Below are 23,051 nucleotides of genomic sequence, written 5' to 3'. Positions count from 1 at the left end.
TTTCAAATATATATTAAAAAAAAAAAGAAAGAAGAAAATAAGTTTTAATTTTCCATTAATCAATAACCTTTTTTAGGAAAGAAAATGATTTCAAATATATATATTAAAAAAAAAAAAAAAAAATCGAACTTGCAGACAGAAACAGAAGATGGCGCCAGTGCTTCACGAAGACGGTAAATAAATATAAACACATTTTACTTTTCAGGTTTTTTTTTTTCCTGTTTAGAAAGACTCTACACATCAGAATACAATTTCAACTTGCAGAGAAAAAATGGAAACATCATAAATAATTATGGGTAAAAATATATACATATAAATTTAACCATAAAAAGGATATAAAATGAAATAAATTCCTTAATTTCAGATTTTTCAGCTTTCAGAATTATTCACTAGATGGAGCCAAAGTTTCTTGGTTGTCTCCGTGTTTTTTTTTTTTTTTGGTAAATATCAAAAGCAGCTTAAGTTCAGCTTTCAGAATGCTTCAATAGACGGCGCCACCGTTTTCTAGGTCTTCCATTGTCATGGCAATCTCCGTGCACAAACTGTTGTGGTCCCCAAGTATGTGGGAAAAATATATATATATTTAAACATCTTAAATAAAATCATTAATTTCAGCTTTCAGAATGCTTCCAGAGATGGCGCCACCGTTTTCTAGGTCTTCCATTGTCATGGCAATCTCCGTGCACAAAAACTGTTGTGGTCCCCAAGTATGTGGGAAAAAATATATATTTATTTAAACATCTTAAATAAAATCATTAATTTCAGCTTTCAGAATGCTTCAATAGATGGCGCCACAGTTTCTTGGTAGTTACGATGTCGTGGCAATCTCCGTTCAAGAAGTATGTGAGAAAAAAATATATATATTTAAACATCTTAAATAAAATCATTAATTTCAGCTTTCAGAATGACACGCTAGATGGCGACACAGTTTCTTGGTAGTTACGATGTCGTGGCAATCTCCGTGCGCGTGTGTGTGTGTGTGTGTGTGTGTGTGTGTGTGTGTGCGTGCGTGCGTGCGTGCGTGCGCGAGTCCACAATTCATTGCGCATCCTCCAACGCTACCTCGAAAACCAACGCGGCAAAAAACAGACGATTTCTACGGCATCAAGCGACCAGAAATCACTGGCAGACTCAGAGCCGTACTCGGTTTATGCCCCCCAGACCAATCAGCACATCGGTTCACACCCCCTCCAATCAGAACAAGGCGAAATAAACTTCCTACGTCACACTCACAAGCCACTCTTAACTGTAACAGGCACGTTTACACACATTCTTATAACTGAAAGGGTAGCCGTGGGGATAAGCAGTGGACCTCCAGTAACAACGACATGGGTTTGAGGCTCGGAAAAAAAATAAATTTATTATTTAATTAAACTCGAAAATAAGTGGCGCCATCTAGCGGGCGAAATAAGAACTAAAATATATTTTTCCTCCGAATCGGCAACTAAGCCTCGGCGCAACAGCTAAACCTAAACCTCGGCTCGCCTCACCGGAGCACGCTCAAAACCGAAACGGCAAAACAAACGACCGAGGCGGCAGCACGCACGAAAATTGACGCCAAAATTCATAGAGCCGTACTCGGCTAGAACCCCAACCGGATCTACTCACCTCTATCAGATCACCTCGCTGGTGCCTAGTCTCCAGACACTGTAATTTGCAAAACTTAAGCCTTTCTTCGTAAGAGCACCCCTTTGTTCCATTCACTAATCTTGTTGCCCTTCTCTGTACTCGTTCCAGCAGCTCTACATCCTTCTTGAAATGAGGCCTCCAGACCTGTATACAGTACTCTAGGTGTGGCCTGACCATTGCCTTATACAATGGAATAATCACCTCCTTATCCCTGCTGGAAAAATTCCTGTATATCATTGACAATACTCCATGAGCTACTCTTGCAGCCCGTCTGCACTGCTCAGAGAACTTCATATCTGCCTGCACAATCACCCCCAAGTCCCTTTCATTCTCTACCACTGTCAGTGTAGTAGCACAGAGTTGACACGTTGCTCTGGGGTTGCTTTTTCCCATGTGTAGTACTTTACATTTGTCAATGTTAAACTTCATTTGCCACCTCTCAGCCCATCTGCTCAACCTTTCCAGATCCTGTTGCAGCAGCATAGTGTCAGTAGTGTCCTTGACAACCCTGCCAACCTTTGTATCATCTGCAAACTTGGACATTAAGCTTGATATACCATCATCAATATCATTTATAAATACAGAAAACAATAATGGACCCAACACTGAGCCCTGAGGGACTCCACTAATAACATTAGTCTACGATGAGCAGTGTGCATTGATTACCACTCTCTGTCTTCTCCCCCTCAACCACCCCTTTATCCATAGCAGCAATTTGCCTCCAATGTCACACTGCTCTAATTTGTGTAGCAGTCTTCCATGTGCAACAGTATCAAAAGCCTTTCTAAGATCCAAGTATATAATATCAAAGTTATTCCCTGCATCCAGTTCTTTTGTGACTGCATCATAGTATCCAATCAAGTTGGTCAGGCAAGACTTCCCCTTAACAAAACCATGCTGTGTCTGAGCTATAACTGAAGTCTTGTCTAAATGATCCTGCAGTGCTTCTTTAACCAGTGCCTCCATTAATTTTCCTGGAACAGAAGTTAAGCTCACAGGTCTATAATTACTTGTGTCAGCCTTTGATCCTCCTTTGAGAATTGGGGTCACATTTGCACATTTCCAGTCTATGGGTACCTCCCCTGAGTCCAAGGAAGCTCTCATAATTATGGCTAAGGGTTTGCTTACTTCCTTTGCTGCCTCCATTAATATAACTGGATAGATCCCATCCACCCTGGGTGCCTTTCTTGTGTTTATCTTCAACAGTTTCTCCTCCACTTTACTCCCAGTTATTTCAAGATTCTGTAGCTTACTGCTAGAGTTGAATACACCTCTGGCATTCCCCTTGCTGAATAACTCCTCATGTGTAAATGTCGATGCAAAATATTCATTTAGTTTGTTAGCTACCTGAGCAGGATCATCAACAGTTGACCCATCAATATCAAGTGGACCAATCTGATTCACCCCCTTCCTTCTAGAGTTTACATAAGTAAAGAACTCTTTGCTGTTTTTCTTTGCATCCCTTGCCAAGGATTTCTCGTAATCTGCCTTCGCCTGCCTAACCTCCTTTGTAACTTGGTTGCATATCAACTTGTATCTATCATAGGCTTCTGTGTCATGTGTTAATTTGTAAATATCCCATGCATTTTTCTTCTCTACCATATGCCTGATTAGTTCATCTGACATCCATTTTGGCCTAAACCTTGAACAATATTTCTTAGTTGGTATGTAAAACCTAGTAGCTTCCAAGATAAGTTCTTTGAATTCTTCCCATTTTGAATTTGCTGTTGGTAACATCATCAGTTGGTCCCACTGTATAGAATTTAAATACTGTCTCAGTCCATCGTAGTCGCCTTTACGGAAGCACTTTACGACTTTACGCGCCCTTCCCTTTACCCCTAACGGTAGTTACCTCTTTGAGTAAATCCCACTTCATCACACTGTGATCACTGCCACCTAGTGGTTCATTTATCTGCAGATTCTTAATGCATGAAGAAATACTGCTGATAATCAAATCAAGAGTATCACTCCCTCTAGTTGCCTCCCGAACATGCTGATGTAGAAAACAATCATCCAATAAATCCACAAAAGCCCTGCTAGTGTGTGAGTAACCAGCCCCCAAATTCCAGTCAATATCTGGGAAATTAAAATCTCCCATTATAAGACTCTCTGATTTACTGGCCCACTCTATTTCCCTGTACAGTTCCTTATTATACTCATCAGGGTCATTAGGCCTATAGCACACTCCTACTCTCAATTTTGATCTCCCAATGCTTATGTCACACCAAACTGACTCAACACTGCACTGTCCAGCGATGTCGACTGGCTTCACTTCCTTGGTTTTTATGTGTTTCTTAACTAATAGCATAACCCCTCCCCCCTTCCTATCCTGTCTATCCTTTCTGTAGACGTTGTACTCCCCAAATTGCATTTCTGCATCCCTTATATCTGTGTGACACCACGTCTCTGATATCCCAACAATATCTGCCTTTGATGTTTTGAGCAATACCTCAAATTCATCAAATTTATTTACTAAACTCCTAGCATTGGTGTACACGCAAGTATACCTGCACCTGTTTCTATTCTTAGCTACCCTAACACAACCCATGTGTTTACTTGTACCGCAATGGCTCCCAGCAGTCTCTGAAATACCATGCATCTTGTTTTTCAGGCTTCTGCTCATTCTAATAGAAGCAGTGCAAGAATCTCTTTCACCTCTGCCAGTGGCTACTGTCAATCTATTGGTCTTTGTCTCCCCCCAAGCTAGCAGTTTTCCGACCCACCTAACACTGCCTCGATAGCATCAGTAAATATTCTTGCACCCTTTCTATTTAAGTGTAGTAGGTGGTAGATGAGTTTCATCAACCGGTGAAATACCACCACTTTGCTTATTGGAGGCTTGAAGTGGTGAAACCCATGTTTAGTCTCTAGAGCAAAGTTTCCGGCATTCCCCCCCCCCCATACTTCTCCTTCAACCCATGCACGGTACTAAGTATTATAGGTTTTGATACCTTTCGTGTTTGGGGTTTTCATAAAAAAAAAAAAAAAAAAGTGTATCCCATCCCTGTAGAAGCAATCTCTCCTGTTAACAAGTACAGTCCAGGCTGAAAAAAATTCTACCCCCTTGAGCCTTGCACAATCTTTCCAGGGCCGAATTGATCGACAAGGCTCTCATCATATACTCCCTCCTATCGTGTCTGGGCAGAATTGCAGACACTTTCAAATTCAACCCTAATTCTCGGCTTTTGTTCAACAGTGACCTGTACTTGTTAAGTAATTCTGCCGGTCTCCTACTCTTAATATTATTAGTGCCAACGTGTTCAACTATATCACCTTTTGTGCCCTTAAAAGATGATATTCGCTCTACAACGTCATCAACCTTTGCCCCTGGCAGACATACCCTGGTCCTGTTCCACCTATCATTTTGGAATTCCTTAGTTAATACACTAATTGACTTTGATTACTATTGATTTGATTCAGTTCCATGAGTTCTTTTGGTAACCGTGTTGATAGCTTCAACACATTCCAACTGGTTTTCCCGAAGTGAGAGAGAGAGAGAGAATCTTTTATTGCACCATCTTCAACTGTGACAGTTACATGATTGGATCGTGTTGCAATGTCCCTTCATGGCCAAAAGGCCAGGCGTTAACACTTATAGAGATGATAACAAGCAGGTATATTACAGAAATAAATATAAACTACCATTAAGTGTATAGGTCAAAACAAATTAAATGAAATAATATCAAGTGATATAAGACATTAATAAGATGATACAATGACTTCCATAATGGCATTAGGTTACATAAAAATATTAAGATGACATAAAAATTACATTAAATGAAATTACATTAAATAAATACTGGTGTAACGAAACGTTTAGATTAAATTAACAAAATGACACTTGAAAGTCCCGATTTTCGTCTTCGCAGTTCGTGGGAGAGAACATCATGAACAGAGGCAGTTGATATGCACACCGCTGGCTCCTTTCCCGGTATGCTCAATAATTAATGGGGGCATTAAAGTGGCGAGTGCAGGGCATGTTGGCTTGGATGCGATGAAGAGAAGACTTTTCATTTTGCAGACTGTCCGGACAGTCGTTGACTATTCCTTACTGGAGGGAACCTGTGGTGCCTTTGCATGTCGCTAGATTGCTTCGAGGACGCCCTCTGTCTATGCTGAGTGATTGGAGGGCATGGGATGTGTGGGATCTACAATCCTCTTCCTATAGTGTCGGTTAACAACAAATTTCTCTAAGTTGGCATCGATGCCCTGAATTCTTCCGAGCATCTGGTAGGGCAGGAAGCGATCTGATAACTGGAGGCGTGAGTGAAGAGGGCAAATTGTTGTGGCTCGCAGCTGGACAGGTGGAATCCTCTAGCCACAGAGATCCCAGAATGAAGGAGATGGGGTGAGACCGATCAGCATCTTTATCGTGATTACCAGTCTCCTTAGTTCAATGAGAGAGGACAGCTTGAGAATTCCCAGGGCCATGGCCATTTCAGTCGTATGGGCTTGGGATGGTATCCTGTTTTTGTAGGTTATCCACTTGAGGAGCCAGTACTCTGCTGCTGCTCAGATGGGTTTTGTGTTCGTGGGTGCTGCCGACGCCTAGAGTTCTGCTGCATAAAGTAGCGAGGGGTATATGATGGTCCTGACATATTTTGTTGCTGTAACCTTGATGAGTTTTTCAATGTGATGGTTAAATGTCAGCTTTGTATCAAAAACGACCCCCAAATCTAAATGACATGAAACAGAAAGTATGGATACTGCATTAATCTTTGGCGAGGTGGTTGTGGGCTCTTTCTTCAAGGAGTAGAGCATGCACTCAGACTTTGCTGGGTTGATATTAAGGCCAAATTGTTTGAGGTAGCCTACTATTGCGAGGAGCACACTGTTAATTTTATCTGTGATCATATTGGGGTCTGCATTTGTTTGGATGGTGGTCAGTATTTTTAAATCGTCAGCATAAGAAAATATATCTGGTCTCTGGATTATAAAAGGGGAGATAATGGCAGTAAAGAGGAGGCTGGAGAGGACTCTCCCCCTTGTGGTACACCTGAAGATATTTGCTTAGTATAGTTTTTGTCAGAATTGTGGAGTATGATTGTACGGTTCCGAAGGAGTGATGAGAGGAAATACAATGCATCCCCACCTATAGAGTAGTGGTCTTCAAGCAGTCATCAAATGCTGTTTCGATGTCGAGGTAGGTTATGAGGGGTTCTTCTTTCCTCTCAAAAGCTGTAAGGATGCTGTGGGTGATGGCAAGGAGATTGGTAATGGTGGACCTGTTTGGTAGTGATGAATGAATTTGTGGTGGAGCATCTGGAAGTATGTGAGCTGTTAGAATCGGCAACGCTTAGCTGTGATAGGAGCAATCTTTTCATATGATCCAGACATGGAGGGAGGGTGAAGTCTCCACAGACAATTTTTATTGGTGAGGTGTGGAGGTGGTGAAGGATCCAGTTGGACACCTTTTGCATTGTTTTCTTTGTAGGATTGGGTGGTATGTAGATGACAACGACTTCAATTGAAATGGACCTCAATTTAAGCAGTGCATAGAGCGCTTCGTAATCATCTGAGTTGCTGGAGATGCTGTTCTCAAGGGTAAGGATGGCTTGATTGTAGAACAGTGACGTACCCTCCCCTTATTTTATTCCTGGATGTGAGCACGGCACCATAACCACTGGGGGGTCGTAGCTGCAATGTAATCCTCAGCGGGTTCCAGCCAGGTCTCAGTGAGAAACAGCATATCAAATTCTTTAGATAGCAAAATTTTGTCAATGGTTTCAAGTTTATTTCTTAAACTGCGGACATTCTGGTAAAGTAGTTTGATCACAGGTGTCAAGGGGACTTTCTTAATTGTCCTTCCTCTAGTTGTTTGGTTGTTTAGAGGCCGTGCTTTTTCCCTTGATGTGATTCTGGTTTTGATAGGCATCTCAGTTGGGTGGATTAGATTTTGGGGTTGTCGTTCATGAGGATTTACAGAGGTGACTTGAATGGCAGGGAGGCAGGTGAGCGCATACTGGGGCGTCCACTTTTACGGTGAAATGATCGCTACTGCGGCTGTAGGTGAGTCAGCTGCGTTTCCTTCTGGGGGCCTGTGCATTTCCTGTTTGTCATTATGACATGTTGCTCTCCTATAAAAGGGACGTATGATGGATCCATATGGCCATCTGGATGGACGTTTGACGTAGTGATACAGTTCGGAGTCACATTCGAGCTCGAAGGAGGCATAGTTCTGGTGCTTAGCTGGGAGCTGTTCGACTGCAACATCAGGCTGCCACTCATCTCTCATAGCTGTAACGATGTCATCGGTTGTTGGTTATGGTCTGCGGGGACAGTCTTGAGACGTATAAGCTGCTTTTAGACTTTCCCATAGTACTTATTGCTTGGAGCCGAGAGGTGCTGGATGTTCCTATAGAACAGGAGCGGCTTGCTCTTGGTCTGGAAGAGGAGATGTGTTTTGGCTGATTATTTGCCATAGAATTCATTCGAGTTGTTGAGTGCGTCGGCACGATCTGGGCACAGGTTATAGGCTGTAACTGTAAGGGTATTCTGTCGATTAGCGTAGTGAGGGTGTTGTCACAATTCTTAGACTGGGGGCCTCTGGGTTAGACAGGTAGTATCCTCAGTTTGGGATCATCTACGGATGAGTTGTAGCCAAGCTGCAATTGCGTGGCTTCCTTCTGAGCTGTATGGATATGCTTCATGCTAGATGTTTTGTTCAGCTTCAGTTGACTAGGGTTAGGCTGGGTATTCAGTGCGGTCTTCTTTTTCGTGCAATTGACGATCTGTATGACTGGAAGGGTTCGAAAAAGAACCATGAATGCTACTCAGGTGTACAGGCTTAAATTGTGACCCTCTCTAGGTATCCCCGTTGAGAAACAAGGTATAAGAGTATCGGGGTGCTCTTGTTCACTTGAGGTGGGTTGGGAGGCCGTTATCAGACCGCACAATTCCTTCAATTTCGTTTCAATAATTTGCATTATAGATTCTTGAAAGATGTCGAGTATCGCCTGTAGTTGGGCTGGTCTCTGGGCGTCATGGGTTTCCGGTAGGGATGTCTGTCGCTTCTGGCAGGGTACGTGTCTTGGGCCGTATAGGTTGGATCTCGACACATCTCCGACTGGGAATCGGGTCTGTAGACGTTTGTGCTGCTGCTGCTGCATCCTTCATATCTCGTGATCTTGTCGTCGACTCTATTTTGCCATTAGAGCTATCCATTTGAAATGGCTGATGCGAGTCACCCTTTGTACCGGTTTTATCATGCGTATCTAGCGGATGATTATATGGAGGTTTGCTTGGCGTAGTTGGGGGCCTGTGATGCGGGTGAGGGCTGGGTCAGGTGATGCATCTACTAGCACATGTATTGCAATCCCACAATGACCGCAGGTATATGCGGCCCGGGAGACACTAGTCAGCTTTGCGACTTTTACTTTGCTAAATTTTTCACAAAGGACCTGTGCGCAGGGGTCTTTGCATAGCACTATGTGTACGATTTTCTGGAAGCAGCTCTGGCAGGTTTGTCTAGCCTGAGTGGGTGGAATCCTGGTATTTTCTTAAAATTATTTTCACGGTGAAACAAAACAGTTGTAGATATTCAGGGACAGAGGTAGCAATTGAATAAAAGCTTATCTTAGTCGGAGACACTCAGTAAGGGTTTAAACAAGGATCGTGACCTAGTTTCAATTGACACCCAGGGTGAAGATAGCTTAACTCTAGAAATACCGGAGGCGTTGAACACCTGCTCGTCCTGACCGTGCTAGTCCTATGAGTGCTAGAGAATTAGTGGGTGCGACTGACCTTGGTTGCTGGCCGTTGTTTACTTTGTATTTGAATATTAAATTTAAAATGTAAATACATAATTACCTGATGTTTATGGAGCGAGGACAAAGCCTTCTTCTTATATAGCTTGTGATGGGGGATTATAACGACATCAAACATTCGATATTACTACTATTTCTTCTGCAAGAATTACTAATAAATCACGGAGCACCATATCATGCGACCAGTGCATTAATTCAAGCGAATAAAAAGTAATCATAGGGGATAGGTATGAACAATAAGGAGAACATGCCAGGACACCCAACCTCCAGGTCTGCAGCAACTGTTGAACATCCCAATGGCGATAGAATAAATAAGGTCTTTACTGTAAAGTTCACCGGTACACGCAGGTACCACGACTCTACAATACCCTTCACGGCACCATGCCAGGGGAATGTGTTCTACGTTCTAACGATTCAATTACTTTTTAAGCAGTGAAGTCGCATAACCACATAAAATTTTACGTAATAAGCGTTATTAATTTTATTATTTATTAAATTAGGTGGTTCCAACCAATTTTTCCGGCATCCCCACCACTTATTTACGATATTGTACAGATTTCGGACATATCTCCTTAAAGCATGAGTCGCATTCTATACTCATATAACCATGGAATACAATTCTGAATCATAGAATACTCACAGAGCTTGTCCATCCAGCTGCTGTTCAGATGTAAGTCAAAGTTTGACATCCCAATGCATCACAAGGAGATGCAACTCGGAACACTGAGATAGCGTACTTCATCCTTCAGAGTATTCTGATCATTAGAGAATACGAATGTGATGTCCCAGAAGGATCAAGAAGATAGAAGCTACTGCACGCAAGGAGGCGCAGGGCTAAGAGTGATCATGCACCACAAGAATGACCATTAAGTAGCGCGGAAGTAACGCACCAGTAGGATATGCTCCCCTCCCCATTGTGCCACAAGGAGACGCAGCGGCAGCGATCGTGGATCATGTAAGGAAATTCAAGTCATATTCACCACTAGGAGAGGCATAGCTGTTTAACTTACGTCAGTCAGGCAGAGAGCTCTATATATAAGTCACACAATTGTTATTATTTTTGTTATTATTATTAGCTATATGGTGCAAGGAAGCCTTAGGCTTATGCTGCACAGCAAAAAAAAAAAAAAAAAAAAAAATTACAAAGACCCTAAGAGAGAGAGAGAGAGAGAGAGAGAGAGAGAGAGAGAGAGAGAGAGAGAGAGAGAGAGATAAGGGAATCACCAAGAAAGAGAAGTATGATGATATCCAGCTCAGGACCCTGGTGTGCCAAGCCCATACTCACCAGACGTGAGGTTAATTTCTCGATGTTAAGCGTTATTAACAAAGAAAAAAAATTATATTAGGGTCTTCCGTAAATGATTACATATACCCGTTTATGTAATATTTTGTAAATTGCGTGTTTTTCTCGTCGATTTGTCTGTTTTTTTGGAGGAAAAACCCCCAGTTTCTGTGGGGGAAACCTTGCTATCTACGCCTGATAACGACTAACTCAGCCAAGGAGTGAAAAAAGCCCATTCAAGTTCCTCATGTCATCGACGGGATTCGAACCCAGGCCTTTTCCACCGGGTGTGGGGAGGACGGTGACGATACCACTGAGCTACCCGCGCAGACTAGCGTTTTTAACAGTGGACTAGATGGTTAAACACAAACCTTTATCAGGATAGATCATACATAACATACGTCGCTTTCAGAGCGCTTTAACTAGGAGCCCTCGCTGATAGTACGATGGCTACAATTACTGTTCTTTCACACCGTATAGAAAAGGAGAATACGTTTGAGGCCCATTAAATGGGGAATTTGTTTATGGTGTTTCCCACACTGTGGCAAGATTGGTCAGCATGGACAAAAGTGACACTCTTCCCGCCGAAAACCCGAGATTTTTTGCATGCATGAAATTTTACCTACATGCAATTTACAGATACAGTACAATGACGCCTCACAGTCTTAATTACTTTTCTCCATCAACAAAAAAACATTGCCGCATAGCTTATTCAATGGTGAGGTGGAAGACGACTACTCAAAAATTTTCCGTTTTAACTGCCAATCTAACGAATCCATCCATTTGTTTGTCCTTCATCGAAAATGCGATCAAAGGGTGTTGACTTCTTTCGTCAACGTTGGAGTCGGGCATTGGACAGAAACATAGTCATAATGCCCTGATAATCTCTCATGTATGTATGTTTTCCAGATGCAGAACATTATATGTAGAGGCAGTAAACTTTAGTCGTAATGTTTCAGACCATATCAACAACCGACCCAAGTCATGTTGAAGCAGCATAGCCTGGTTCTGGTCGTTAACTACCCTTCCTACCTTTATATCAGCAAACTTCGACTGCTTCTCTTACAGTTCCTCGTACACGTTATTAAGGAAGATTAAAAACAGGAGGAAGCCCCAGTATTCTTCGGGAAGTGGAATCCTTGACGGATTCCACTTCCCGAAGAATACGCCCTAAAGACTGACATTCATGACAGTTCTGTGTCTCTGTTATTTTAGCTAGTTCCTGATCCAACGAAGGATTTTACAAGTAATATTAATTTGCTCCAATTTATATAATAGCCTTTCATGTGGGATTGTATCAAATTTTAATCGATTAATTAAATTAAATTAAATTAACTTTAAAAAAATTAATGCTATGTAAAAATAACATTTCACAGATAATTTCTTTTTATTTTTTATTTTTTTAGGAAAACGCTCTTACATTTACCAGCATGTAAATTGTTTTCCTACACTGAATTACAATAAAATACAATTAAAATATTAAATATAATAATGAAAAAAAAATCGCTTCAGTTATGGCATATTTAAATATCGCGAGAGAATGCATGCAGGTGGCGATAAATAATACGCTAATAAAATATCAGTCATATTGCTTGTTATATTTCAATTATAAAGGAAAATTAATGTTTTACTGCTTCTGAGGATTTCAGTAGTATATGTTTTTCATTTTAAATGCTTAATATTTTTAATCTAATTACTTGCGCGCATATTTATAAAAATTCAGTAGGTTAACATACTGTATTATACCTTTTTACGAAACTAAATTCTGATCAAAGACGCAAACGAACATACTCTCGTTATCATCGTTTTGGGATAGCTATCTTATGCTCGTGAAATTATCAGTAATATCTGAAAATTTGATGTTTAATGTTAAGTTCGTATATTTTTATTTAAATCAGTGCAAATTTAACGCAGAATGTTTTATTTTTGTTAAAATTCAATGAGAAATAGCATGAAAGGTTTTTTAAGATTATTACAAAAGTATAATATCCATTTTCCATAAGTAAACAGTAAAAGTAACGCTTGCCCTGGATTGTGAAAACAACGCTGCAGCTTAGATTAATATGATTTGGCTTGGCCAAGCTGAAATAAGCAGAGGTAAGTTATATTATCTATATGTTTTTGTTCATTTTAGGAATAAATAAATAAATATCGAAGTGTAATAATGCACTATAATTAAAACATTTGCAATTAATGCTGTTTTTATAACAAGCGAAGATTCTATATTCATCACATTGAGAATAAATGCCTACCTGTTTATCGTTTTCCTTTTGTATTTGATATCGAGTTTCGATGGCTCTTCTGGTTTCCAGAAATGCGTTTCTTTGAGCGCGATCGGTGAGGTATTTGGTGTACATGCTCACAAAATTGAAGCAGGTATAGAGGAGAACATTTGTAACAATCTGAAAGGAGGTGAAAACAAACCTAAGGAATTTTAAAAATATCTGTGGGTTTTTTTAGAATGATTAGTAAACCATAAAAAAAGGCTTTATAGCAGGTAAATATTTTTCATACAATTTATCCCAAATACGTTGAAATAATAGTGGTGATACAATCACATACTCTCTTTGTATACAAGGTATCCATGCAATCTAATTATGGTATCGAAGTTTAACCAGAGTTAAACTTCGATACCGTGATCCTTCATTTATTAAAAACAAGGATTAATAATTCTTTAAGAAATGCTTCACATTAGCATATTACATGCATTATGACTGTGATATTTAGCTAGTGATGGATCTAGGATTTACCGAGGCTCTGGGGGGGGGGACTTTCTCACCAATCGATCTTCTCCCCCCACACAAGCCGATTAAATCGGAATAAATGTATGTTATTTATGTGTATATATATATTATTTATGAAGTGAGAAGAATATATTATTAATTTATTAATATCAATTATTTATGTATATATTATGTATATGTACACCGATGAGCCAGAACATTATGACCAGCGAGTCGTTATGCTGTTGTTGTTATTTGGTTTTTAGGAGCATTAGCAATTAAGGCCATATTGCTCCGGGAATATGCGGTGGTCATTCCCTGACCTTTCCGCATCCTCCGTATTTGGTGATGACGGGCTCGAACCCCGGTCTAATCAAGAAGCGTGTGCTGCGCACTGCTGCTCCTTCCCACCTGGCTATGGAGGCGCCTACGAGTTGTCGGACCCGGTGCTGAACTATAACATCAACCTTTCGCTGACCTTTGCAGTTTTACCATCGGGTCGTTGTTTGACCATTTTGACGCCAGTCCTGGTACACTTTAACTACGGCGGCTCTCCAACACCCCACCAATTCAGCCGTTTGGGAAATCGAGCCACCAGCTCGTCGAGCACCCACAATCTGTCCTTTATCAAAGTCTGATAAATCCTTCCTTTTACCCATCACTCTAGGAATTTTACTGCCTACTAAACCACTGACACCTTATCTATGCTACGTAGGTCGACTAAACCGTGGCCAACGGATCGCATTCAGTTTTCATAGTGGTGGTCATAATTCAGTGATCACTCAGTGTATATTATATATATATATATTTAATGTTGTATGTATATTATTTAAAAGCTGGTTTAAAAATTCCAGATAAAAATTCAAATTCGAGCCTAATTTTCAAATATTAGAAATCACATATCATCATCGTTATATCGTCCCACTTCCTCAGAAAACCATTGTGGATCCGCCCTTGTATTTAGTCCCGTTATTAATAGAGTAATTTTTTTTCATTAGTTAATTAATTCATCAATTTGAAATTTTCACCGACTTCAGTTATAACTCTCAAATTTCAGAATTTTTGACGATAATACGGTTAGCAAAGCCTCAAAGCTACTCTATGACGTACATACATACGTCACTTATGACGTTACTTGTACGTCCCATCATACTTTCTGAGTTCAGTTACGAGTCCCACTTTTGAGATTCGAAAATCTTAAGAATTTATTGGTCTGATTTAACAGTACAGCTAAGAATAGACAACTTCTTAATTAGTTATCATACCAATACGGCAATGGGGATTTGTGCTCGGTTGCGAGGGAAAATTGGTAAATATTATGAAGTCCTGCTTTTCGTATCTAAATTTAATATATGAGATTTTAATAAAATTTGAGTGTCCATTAGATAATTTGTGGTAATACTTTCTTCTGTACATTTTATCCAGTTACGTCACGACGCACTGTTATACAATGGGTCATGGTGTTTTAGGTTCCTGGTATGGGCATACGAAGCCCATCTACTGTATTTGTGATACGCTGGCCCAACTATAGGAAAAGAGAGGGAACACAGTTTCCCGTACCAGAGTGATGGGGGGGGGGGAACAGAGGTTGTTGGTTTTACACTTACCTTTTGAGGTAATGCTTCTTCGTCTGAAGGCTTTGCTGAGATGATAATGATATGGACAACGGAGCTTAAGGCTCCACACACAATACACCAACGAAGAGGAAGAGGTAGCATGGCGTACGTTACGAACACTATAAAAAGGATATGCCATACAGCATCGCTGCTGATGTCACCACTGTTTCCATCGTTGCTGAAATCAATTCCAAAGCTTCCGTTCCCTAAAAGTTAGGAAATTTCGATTAGGATGATGCGAATCATATTTTATTGATTAATGTGTATTATTCACTAGTGGTTAAGTAATTGTTGTAATACATTACGTTATCAAAAAGTATTAGGACATCAGGAATAAAGACAATGACCGTTTCCAAATTAGATTTTAATACGATTTATTGTCTTCCTTTGGTCCTTAATGTAGAACGTGATATTTGTGAAACATTTCTCATCAATTTATGATATGTAGACAGAACCATTTTCAATTCCTCTTTGAGAAGAATTTTTAATTAGGCAATTTATATTGGCCTTTCGTGGATATATCCTCAGACTCTCTCCAATTCATCCCACGGTTCTATTGAGCCAGATTGAGGTTATGAGTGAGAGTCAGCCCTTAAGAAAGACAGCTGGTACTTGTTGCACGACAATGCCTCAGCCCATTCCGCACTTGTAGTGAAGACATTTCTGACATTGTAGAGTTCAACCAACCATTCTACTCTTCCGATCTAGCACCAAAAAACAAACTATTATTTTTAGGCCACCCGAATAATTAAATTCATCTGCCGTGCTGTGTGTCTTATGTCTGTTAATTGCGTGTGTTCTATGATCAATTTGTCTGTTTTGCCTGACAAAAAAACCCCAGTTTCTTGGGGGGGGGTGAAACCTTGCTGTCTACTCCTGAGACCAACGAACTCAGCCACGGAGTGAAAAAAAAAAAAAAAAAAGCCCATTAAAGTTCCTCACGTCATTGTCGGGATTCGAACCCTGGCCTTTTCCACCCGGTGTGGGGAGGACGGTGACGATACCACTGTGCTACCGCGCAGACGCCGATCTAGCACCAGCGGACTTCTTCCTCCTTCCCAAGGTAAAAACTGCCTTCAAAGGAAAGATTTCAGGATATTGAAGACATAAAGAAAATGTAACCGCCGAACTGAACGTAATCTCTTTGTGTGCTGAACACAAAGAGATTACACAAAGAGAACACAAAGAGAACTGAACGTAATCTCTTCGCTGACTGTTTTCAGGAACTTTTGGAACGGTGTAATAAGTATATTCAATTAGGTGGCAATTACTTTAAATGAAAATTAAACCATTTTTGAGCTCCTTCCCTTTGGATTCTTTTTATTGCGCCAGTCTAGGAACTTTATTGACACACCTCGTATTTCAAAATAATTATACTTTATGTTTTGAAGATCTAATGTTGAAAGTTGTAACTGCACTTAATGTCCTTGTCCCTGTAATGATATCGAATATTTGACTGAGTATTAAAGAAAATTAATACTCAGTCAAATATTCGAAGTTTATGGACGAACTATTCCGTAATATTTGACTGAGTATTAATGAAAGTTAATACTCAGTCAAATATTACGGATTAGTTCGTCCATAAACTTCTGTTTATGCAACGTTTTGCGTATATTGTTCTTAGCTGCTCCTGTGTGTTGCCAGTTATCTTTGAGTAAATGAGTCATCCACTTTTGGAATGATTTTTCAGGATAACCAAACTAAATTTTCGGAAATTTTTTATCGCATCTCAGTTTCAAGTGGCAGTGTTCAGAATGTTAAGACACTCCGACTCTGCCATATTCTGCCCTGGCCTACTGCATCTCACCCCCCTTCTCCCATTCAAATTAGTTGAACTCGCTTCCACATGTCATCGGCATTGTAAATGACATTTATACCTTCTGCAGTTTCATTTATACCTGTATGCTACCGCATTGCTTTCTATATTTGCATAACCCACAATTTGCGTAACGTATCCTTAGTCATTAGTGCCCCCAATATTTTTTTCATTAATTTTTGATCTGAGGACATTATTCTCCAAGCTTTTTGGATTGGATTGGACAAGTCCAATACAATCCTCAGAGCTTGTAGAATATAAGGTCATAGTATGGAGTCAATATTTTTGTAATGTACTTTACTTATTTCAGAATGTACTTTGCTTAATTGGATAAGTTGTCAGATCTAATCCACAAAGCTTGTAGAATAGAAGATTATATATGTAGTTTATATATTTATATGTAACCCCTTTATATGAAGATTATATATGTAACCCCTGGCTTGTAGCCGTGAAGGGTATTGTGTACGGCATGTAGGTTTTGTAAATCATCAGCTAAACTGATTGTGGTATCCACGTAGCATTTTTAGGCTCGTTTGCATGTATGCGTATAGCGCCTGTTGCCTTTGCCGTCCGTCTGCATGTAATAACTGGACTTTCATTGGACGGATTTTCACAAAATTTTGTTTGGCTCTTTTCGAGAGATTTGTCGAGCTCTTGCACATTTCATTAAAATCGGTCAAAAAGAAATCCTGCAATTATTATTTCTTTTTTTCATACGTATCATATAGGCTATCCATGTTCCATATATTGTAGCTAAATCAGTGGATAAGTTTTTAGACTCATTCCTCCAGTCAGTGCCTTGCACTGATTTGAGAAGAAATTTCTCGGTTCGCTCACACGAAGTGATTGTTTTTTGATGGGCTTGTTATTTTGTTACAGTTTACTAAACCGATAACTCCTTAATCGTTACTATTTTCTTATTATATTAATCAAAGCAGAAACGTGAAATACTTGTTGCATTTTAATTTTTGTTAAAATTCCAGGAAGAAGTACGTAAAGTATTACAAAGTTTTGACTGAAAAGTAACGTTTTTAAGTATGTGTAGTTAAGTGAAACCATTTAATTATATATATTATTAGTTAATTGATTAATTATTAATTAATTGGTAACAAGATAATTTTTTATTTACTTTCACTACTATTCATTAGAGAGAAAGAAAAAGTTTATTTATAATTATATTTCTTATAAGAAGTAAAACATGGCCACTGTAGTTTATCTGTAGTTTACTTGGCCACTAGTGGCAGAATATTTTCAAAACATCTTAAATATATATAAGAAAAATTTTAAATTCAAAATACACGAATATTTCTAAATATCAGGTGACCAAAAAAGTTCGTGCGGTTTTTTTTGTTTTCAGGTTAATATTTTGACAAAAAAAAAAAAAAAAAAAAAAAAAAAAAAAAAGGAAAATTATGTGGAAGCCATTGTAGATGGTGATTATCCTTCGCTGCACTTCGAAAGTACAAATGACTCTGAGTCATTTGATAACTAGTAAGCTTGAATTGCGGTTCAGTAAAATAGTGAATGAGGCGAAAAAAATGGCTGTTCTACTTAGTTTTTCGAGCACGTTTGTTTATTGGGTGTAAACGGGGCACAGATACTACACGAGTAGCCTTGTAAGACATGTACGCACGGCATTCGGCGAAGTTGAAGTGAGTGAACGCACAGCCCAAAAATGATTCAAAAATTTAATCAGATGAAGTTACCTGGTGATACACTCCATGAGGAACGACCGACCGCCATTGATTACGACGAACTGAAGGCCACCATTGAGTCGGATTCAAGCGAAACACGCTAGGTTCTTGTAGAGTGATTCTATGTGAGTGACAAAACCATTCGTTTGTAGTTGCATCGACCGGGAAAGGTGTATAAACGGCGCAAATGGGTTCACATAAACTCACAGCTGACAAATTCCAATGACTGTCATTTTGCTTGTCGCTGCTTTCTGGTCACAATAATGGGCCATTTTGGACCGGTTTGGACCGTCGATGAAAAATGGCCTATGTCAGCAACACCATCGATCACATCATTTGTTATCATCCTCTGAACCTGTGCCGTCCGCATGGGAACCCCCCCCCCCCCTCACCAAAACTAAGAAGATTTCGAGCTGCTACTCACTGACCAAACACTCACAGGGGGCATAAAGTGTTTTTGTTCATTTTTTTTTGTGTATTTTTTAATTTTATTCTAAAATCTGCACGAACTATTTTGGTAAACTAATGAAGAATAAAGGCTATTACATACCTTGTATATTCATCACGATCCAAGTAAAAATGGCTCCCCACTGCAAGTAATTGTTTGCAAAACACTTCCAGCAGGCTAACAAACAGAGAATAATGTTCACCACAACCCATGGCACGTTTATAATGACTGCATGCATCGGAAAAGTGACTGTGCCCTGACCAGCTAGGTAATACACCAACACAGACACCTTAAGGAAGATATCGATGATGTTGACTATGATTAGAGATCTTTGCCTCTGACGGTGTGAGTATCTCTGATAAGCCATCTCCAGATGTGTGTCTCTGAAATAGTTGGTGAGTGAAGGGAAAACGAGTCCCCAAATCATATGTCCTTCTTTAAATCGGCTGCTGGAAAACTTGGATGAGTTTTCCTCTGAATCATAATCTATATCCAGTGCTTGTCGGTGGCTGCTGGATCTTTCGCGCACTGGTGTCCAGGACGATCCAGCAGTTGCCGAATAGTCCAAGCACGTGATGACATTCGTACCAGGCGGCAGCACTCTCGGAGAACCACTGTTCTGCTCACTACTTGATCGGGAATAGTGTCCATTGATCTGATGATGACGATGAATAGGCTGATCGGGAATATAATGATTGGCTTCGGATGATGCCACCGAAAGGGATATCGTCGGTAGCACGTCCCCTTCTGGAAGTGATGGAGGAGTTGTGAAAGGGAAAATGTATGTTTTGTCTTGAATTCTACGGAAGGCCCTCTGCCACAGGATTTTCGGTACGTTAGTGGAATTAGATCTGAAAAGTACAAAGCAATTAAAGTTAATCTCTCTGTCACTCACATTTAGTTACTGATTTCTAATACACAATAGGAGTTATACACTGCTTGGCCACTTTATTAGAACCAATGAGGCCTGTGCGTTGAAGCATATTTATACAAATCTAGGAAAATGAACGCAACCATGTGGTGTATATGTGTGACTTATACTTGGGACTTCGATAAAGAAGAATGTGAAGAGTATCACTATCGCATTCTGTTCACTAGCAATAGCTAACAAGGATTCCACTAATTTCAAACAAGGCATGATCATCGGCGCAATTCTAGCAAGTGCTACGGTACAAAACGCACACTTGTTGAGCGTTTCAATATGACTGTTATTCGAGAACTGCAAGGATGAAGGAAGGAATTTTTAACCAGCAGACATCAACATAAAAGGAGACAGTTGCGGCCACAAGTGTATGTGACGTTTCGAACGGATTGTTAAGGTGGACCGTCGTCAAATGACAGTGCAATTAACTGATGCGCCCAATGCAAAATCCTCATAACTTATCATTTGAACCATGTTGAGAGTGCAGAGGATCTTTTGTCTCAAACGGAGATTACTTAACGGATCGTTGATTTCGGAAGTAAACCGGAAAGAGATGCTACGGTAATGTCTAGAGTGAAAAGCGTGGACTAAGATGAATAGAGGAAGGTCGTGTAATATGATAAATTTCGCTTGATACGATTATGAAAAGAAAGACGAGTTCACCTATAGAGGAAATTCCCGCATGAAGCATTGGATCCGATCCTATCGTCTGTGTTTAGGCTGCTGTGGGGGGAATAAACGTGTAGGGACACGCTTTCATGCCGTCAGTCCGACTGGTCAACCGTATTGATAAACCAGTTTACTTGAGCATCATGACAGATGAAGTGCCTCCGGCAATGACATCTACTATGGTGGAATGAATATTTCTAAGACGATAATGCGATTGTTCATCGCTTTAAATAGCTTACGTGAGTGGTTTTGAGAAACCTGATAGATACTTGACATATCAGACTTGACAAGAGACTTGACAAGGGCCGCCGTAGCCTAGTGGCCAGGCGCGCGGGTGCATAAGTACACGAGCCTTGAGTGACCGGGGTTCAAGCCCGTGACTGCTGAATACGGTGCTGTTTCTTGTATTCTGTCTACCTTGTTAACTCCTCTGACTGTTTGGTCGTCCCGGAGTATAAACAGAAAATATATAAATATATATATCTTCTCTGGCTTTCTCAATTCAATTCAGTATTTGTGGGACGAACTTGAACGACGTCTTCGTGAAACGTATCTCTCTGTCTACATCTGTGCAAAAATTCAAGATATTTTGTTGACTAGCTAGTACAGTATTCCTCCTCATATCGTTAATAATTTCTATGGCAAGACGTGTTAGAGCATTAATTGGGCGGAGGTGACCCAACGCACTTATTAGAAAACAGTCGCAGTGATGTGGCCAGCCAGTGTATATTAACAATGTAGTACCACTTTCAGATGGAAACGCAAAATCCATTTCTGCAATTTGATGTTCCAAAATAATTTATCAGTTTTTTTTCATGAGGGCAGCTAGAATTGCTGTTTTGATTCATTGAATAATACTAATGCATCATTTAAGTTCATCAAATGATGGAGACTCCGTCATTAGACTCTGGGGAGATTCCCTTGGATTGGAAAAGTGCAAATGTATCTCCCATACATAAGGGTGGCTCTAAAAGTGAAGTTGGAAATTATCGACCTGTCAGTCTGACTTCAGTAGTAGGGAAAATCATGGAGGCAATGATCAAGGGTGGAATTCAGGATCATTTGGATCGAATTGAAATTCTCAAGGATACTCAGCATGGTTTCGTAAAGGGAAAATCATGTTTAACAAATCTGGTTCGCTATTTCGAAAGGGTCACTCACGAGCTGGATTTAGGGAATAATTTCGACATTGTTTATTTAGATTTCAGCAAAGCTTTTGACTCAGTCCCACATGAGCGGTTGCTTTATAAGCTGGAACAGGTTGGAATCACTGGGAAAATCCTTAGCTGGATAGAAGGATGGCTTCAGGGCAGGAGGCAGAGGGTTGTGATAAATGGCTATTCCTCAGATTGGGTTGATGTAAGAAGTGGGGTTCCCCAAGGATCAGTATTAGGACCACTGTTGTTTTTAATTTTCATAAACGACATTGATGAAGGGATAGAGGGCGTGATGTCTAAATTTGCAGATGATGTTAAAATTGGGAGAGTAGTTAATGATCACTGTCAAGCTGAGCTTCTTCAGAGAGACCTAGATAGACTTCAGGAATGGTCAGAAAAATGGCAGCTGTGCTTTAATACAACAAAGTGTAAGGTATTACACCTGGGAAACAGTAATCCCAAAAAAACTTATTCACTTGGTGGAGTTCAACTAAACCCAGTACTGGAGGAAAGGGACTTGGGTGTTACGATACGGTCAGACATGAAATTCTCTGAGCATTGTAAACAGGTTGCAAGGAAGGCCCATGGTGTCCTATCGATGATCTATCGAACTTTTGCAAGTAGAGATAGGGACGTGATAATCCCATTATATAAGGCTTATGTTAGACCACACTTGGAATACTGTGTTCAAGTATGGAGACCGCACCTGAAGAAAGACATCGAGCTTCTTGAAAGGGTGCAAAGAAGGGTAACTCGCCTGGTGAGATCGGCAAAAGGGCGTCCTTATGAAGAAAGACTTCGAATATGTGGGTTGCAGAGTTTGGAAACTAGACACCTTAGAGGAGATTTGATTGAGGTGTTTAAGGCTCTGAGAGGCATCAGTAAAATGAATGAGGACAAAATTTTCAAGATTATAAATGATGCTAGAACTAGGGGACATAAATTCAAGTTACGGGGGGAAATGTTTAGATTGGACTGCAGGAAGTTTTATTTTAGCCAGCGAGTTATAAATTACTGGAATAAGTTGCCTTCATGGGTGGTAGAGGCCGACAGTTTGGGGAAATTCAAAGGTCATCTGGATAGTACTTTCGGGTAAGGGAAGCGCATAGGATGATAGGTTTAATTCCTTTTTATTTATTTTATTTTTTATTTATTAATTATTATTATTTATTTATTTTTTGTTTTTATCATTGTTTTGTTCGGATTTTTTTTTTTTTTTTTTTTTTTTGGCTGGTGCAGCATAAGCCATAGGCTTTCTTGCACCTTGTGGCCGTTACTAAAACTAATACTAATACTAATAAATATACAGTATGTTGTTAACTTCGCGTA

The 23,051-nt window shown here is 39.9% G+C and overlaps 1 protein-coding gene across 1 annotated transcript in view; it reads right to left on the bottom strand.

The window, feature by feature from the left end:
• The window catches only part of LOC150077843 (adenylate cyclase type 8-like), a 188,737-nt gene that overhangs the window by 81,483 nt on the left and 84,203 nt on the right, over window positions 1–23,051 (bottom strand). The window contains exons 2-4 of the mRNA XM_090385413.1: window positions 19,077–19,825; window positions 15,008–15,222; window positions 12,930–13,079 (exon numbers count right to left, since the gene is read on the bottom strand). Of these exons, the coding sequence (XP_090241539.1) occupies window positions 12,930–13,079; window positions 15,008–15,222; window positions 19,077–19,825 (1,114 nt within the window). The remainder of the gene's footprint in view (window positions 1–12,929; window positions 13,080–15,007; window positions 15,223–19,076; window positions 19,826–23,051) is intronic.

Source organism: Mastigoproctus giganteus, chromosome 11 (assembly GCF_048544385.1).
Source record: "Mastigoproctus giganteus isolate SK-2022 chromosome 11, ASM4854438v1, whole genome shotgun sequence".
NCBI lineage: Eukaryota > Metazoa > Arthropoda > Arachnida > Uropygi > Thelyphonidae > Mastigoproctus > Mastigoproctus giganteus.
The sequence above is the reverse complement of the archived record's forward strand: the minus strand, read 5'-3'. Positions and strand labels throughout refer to the sequence as shown.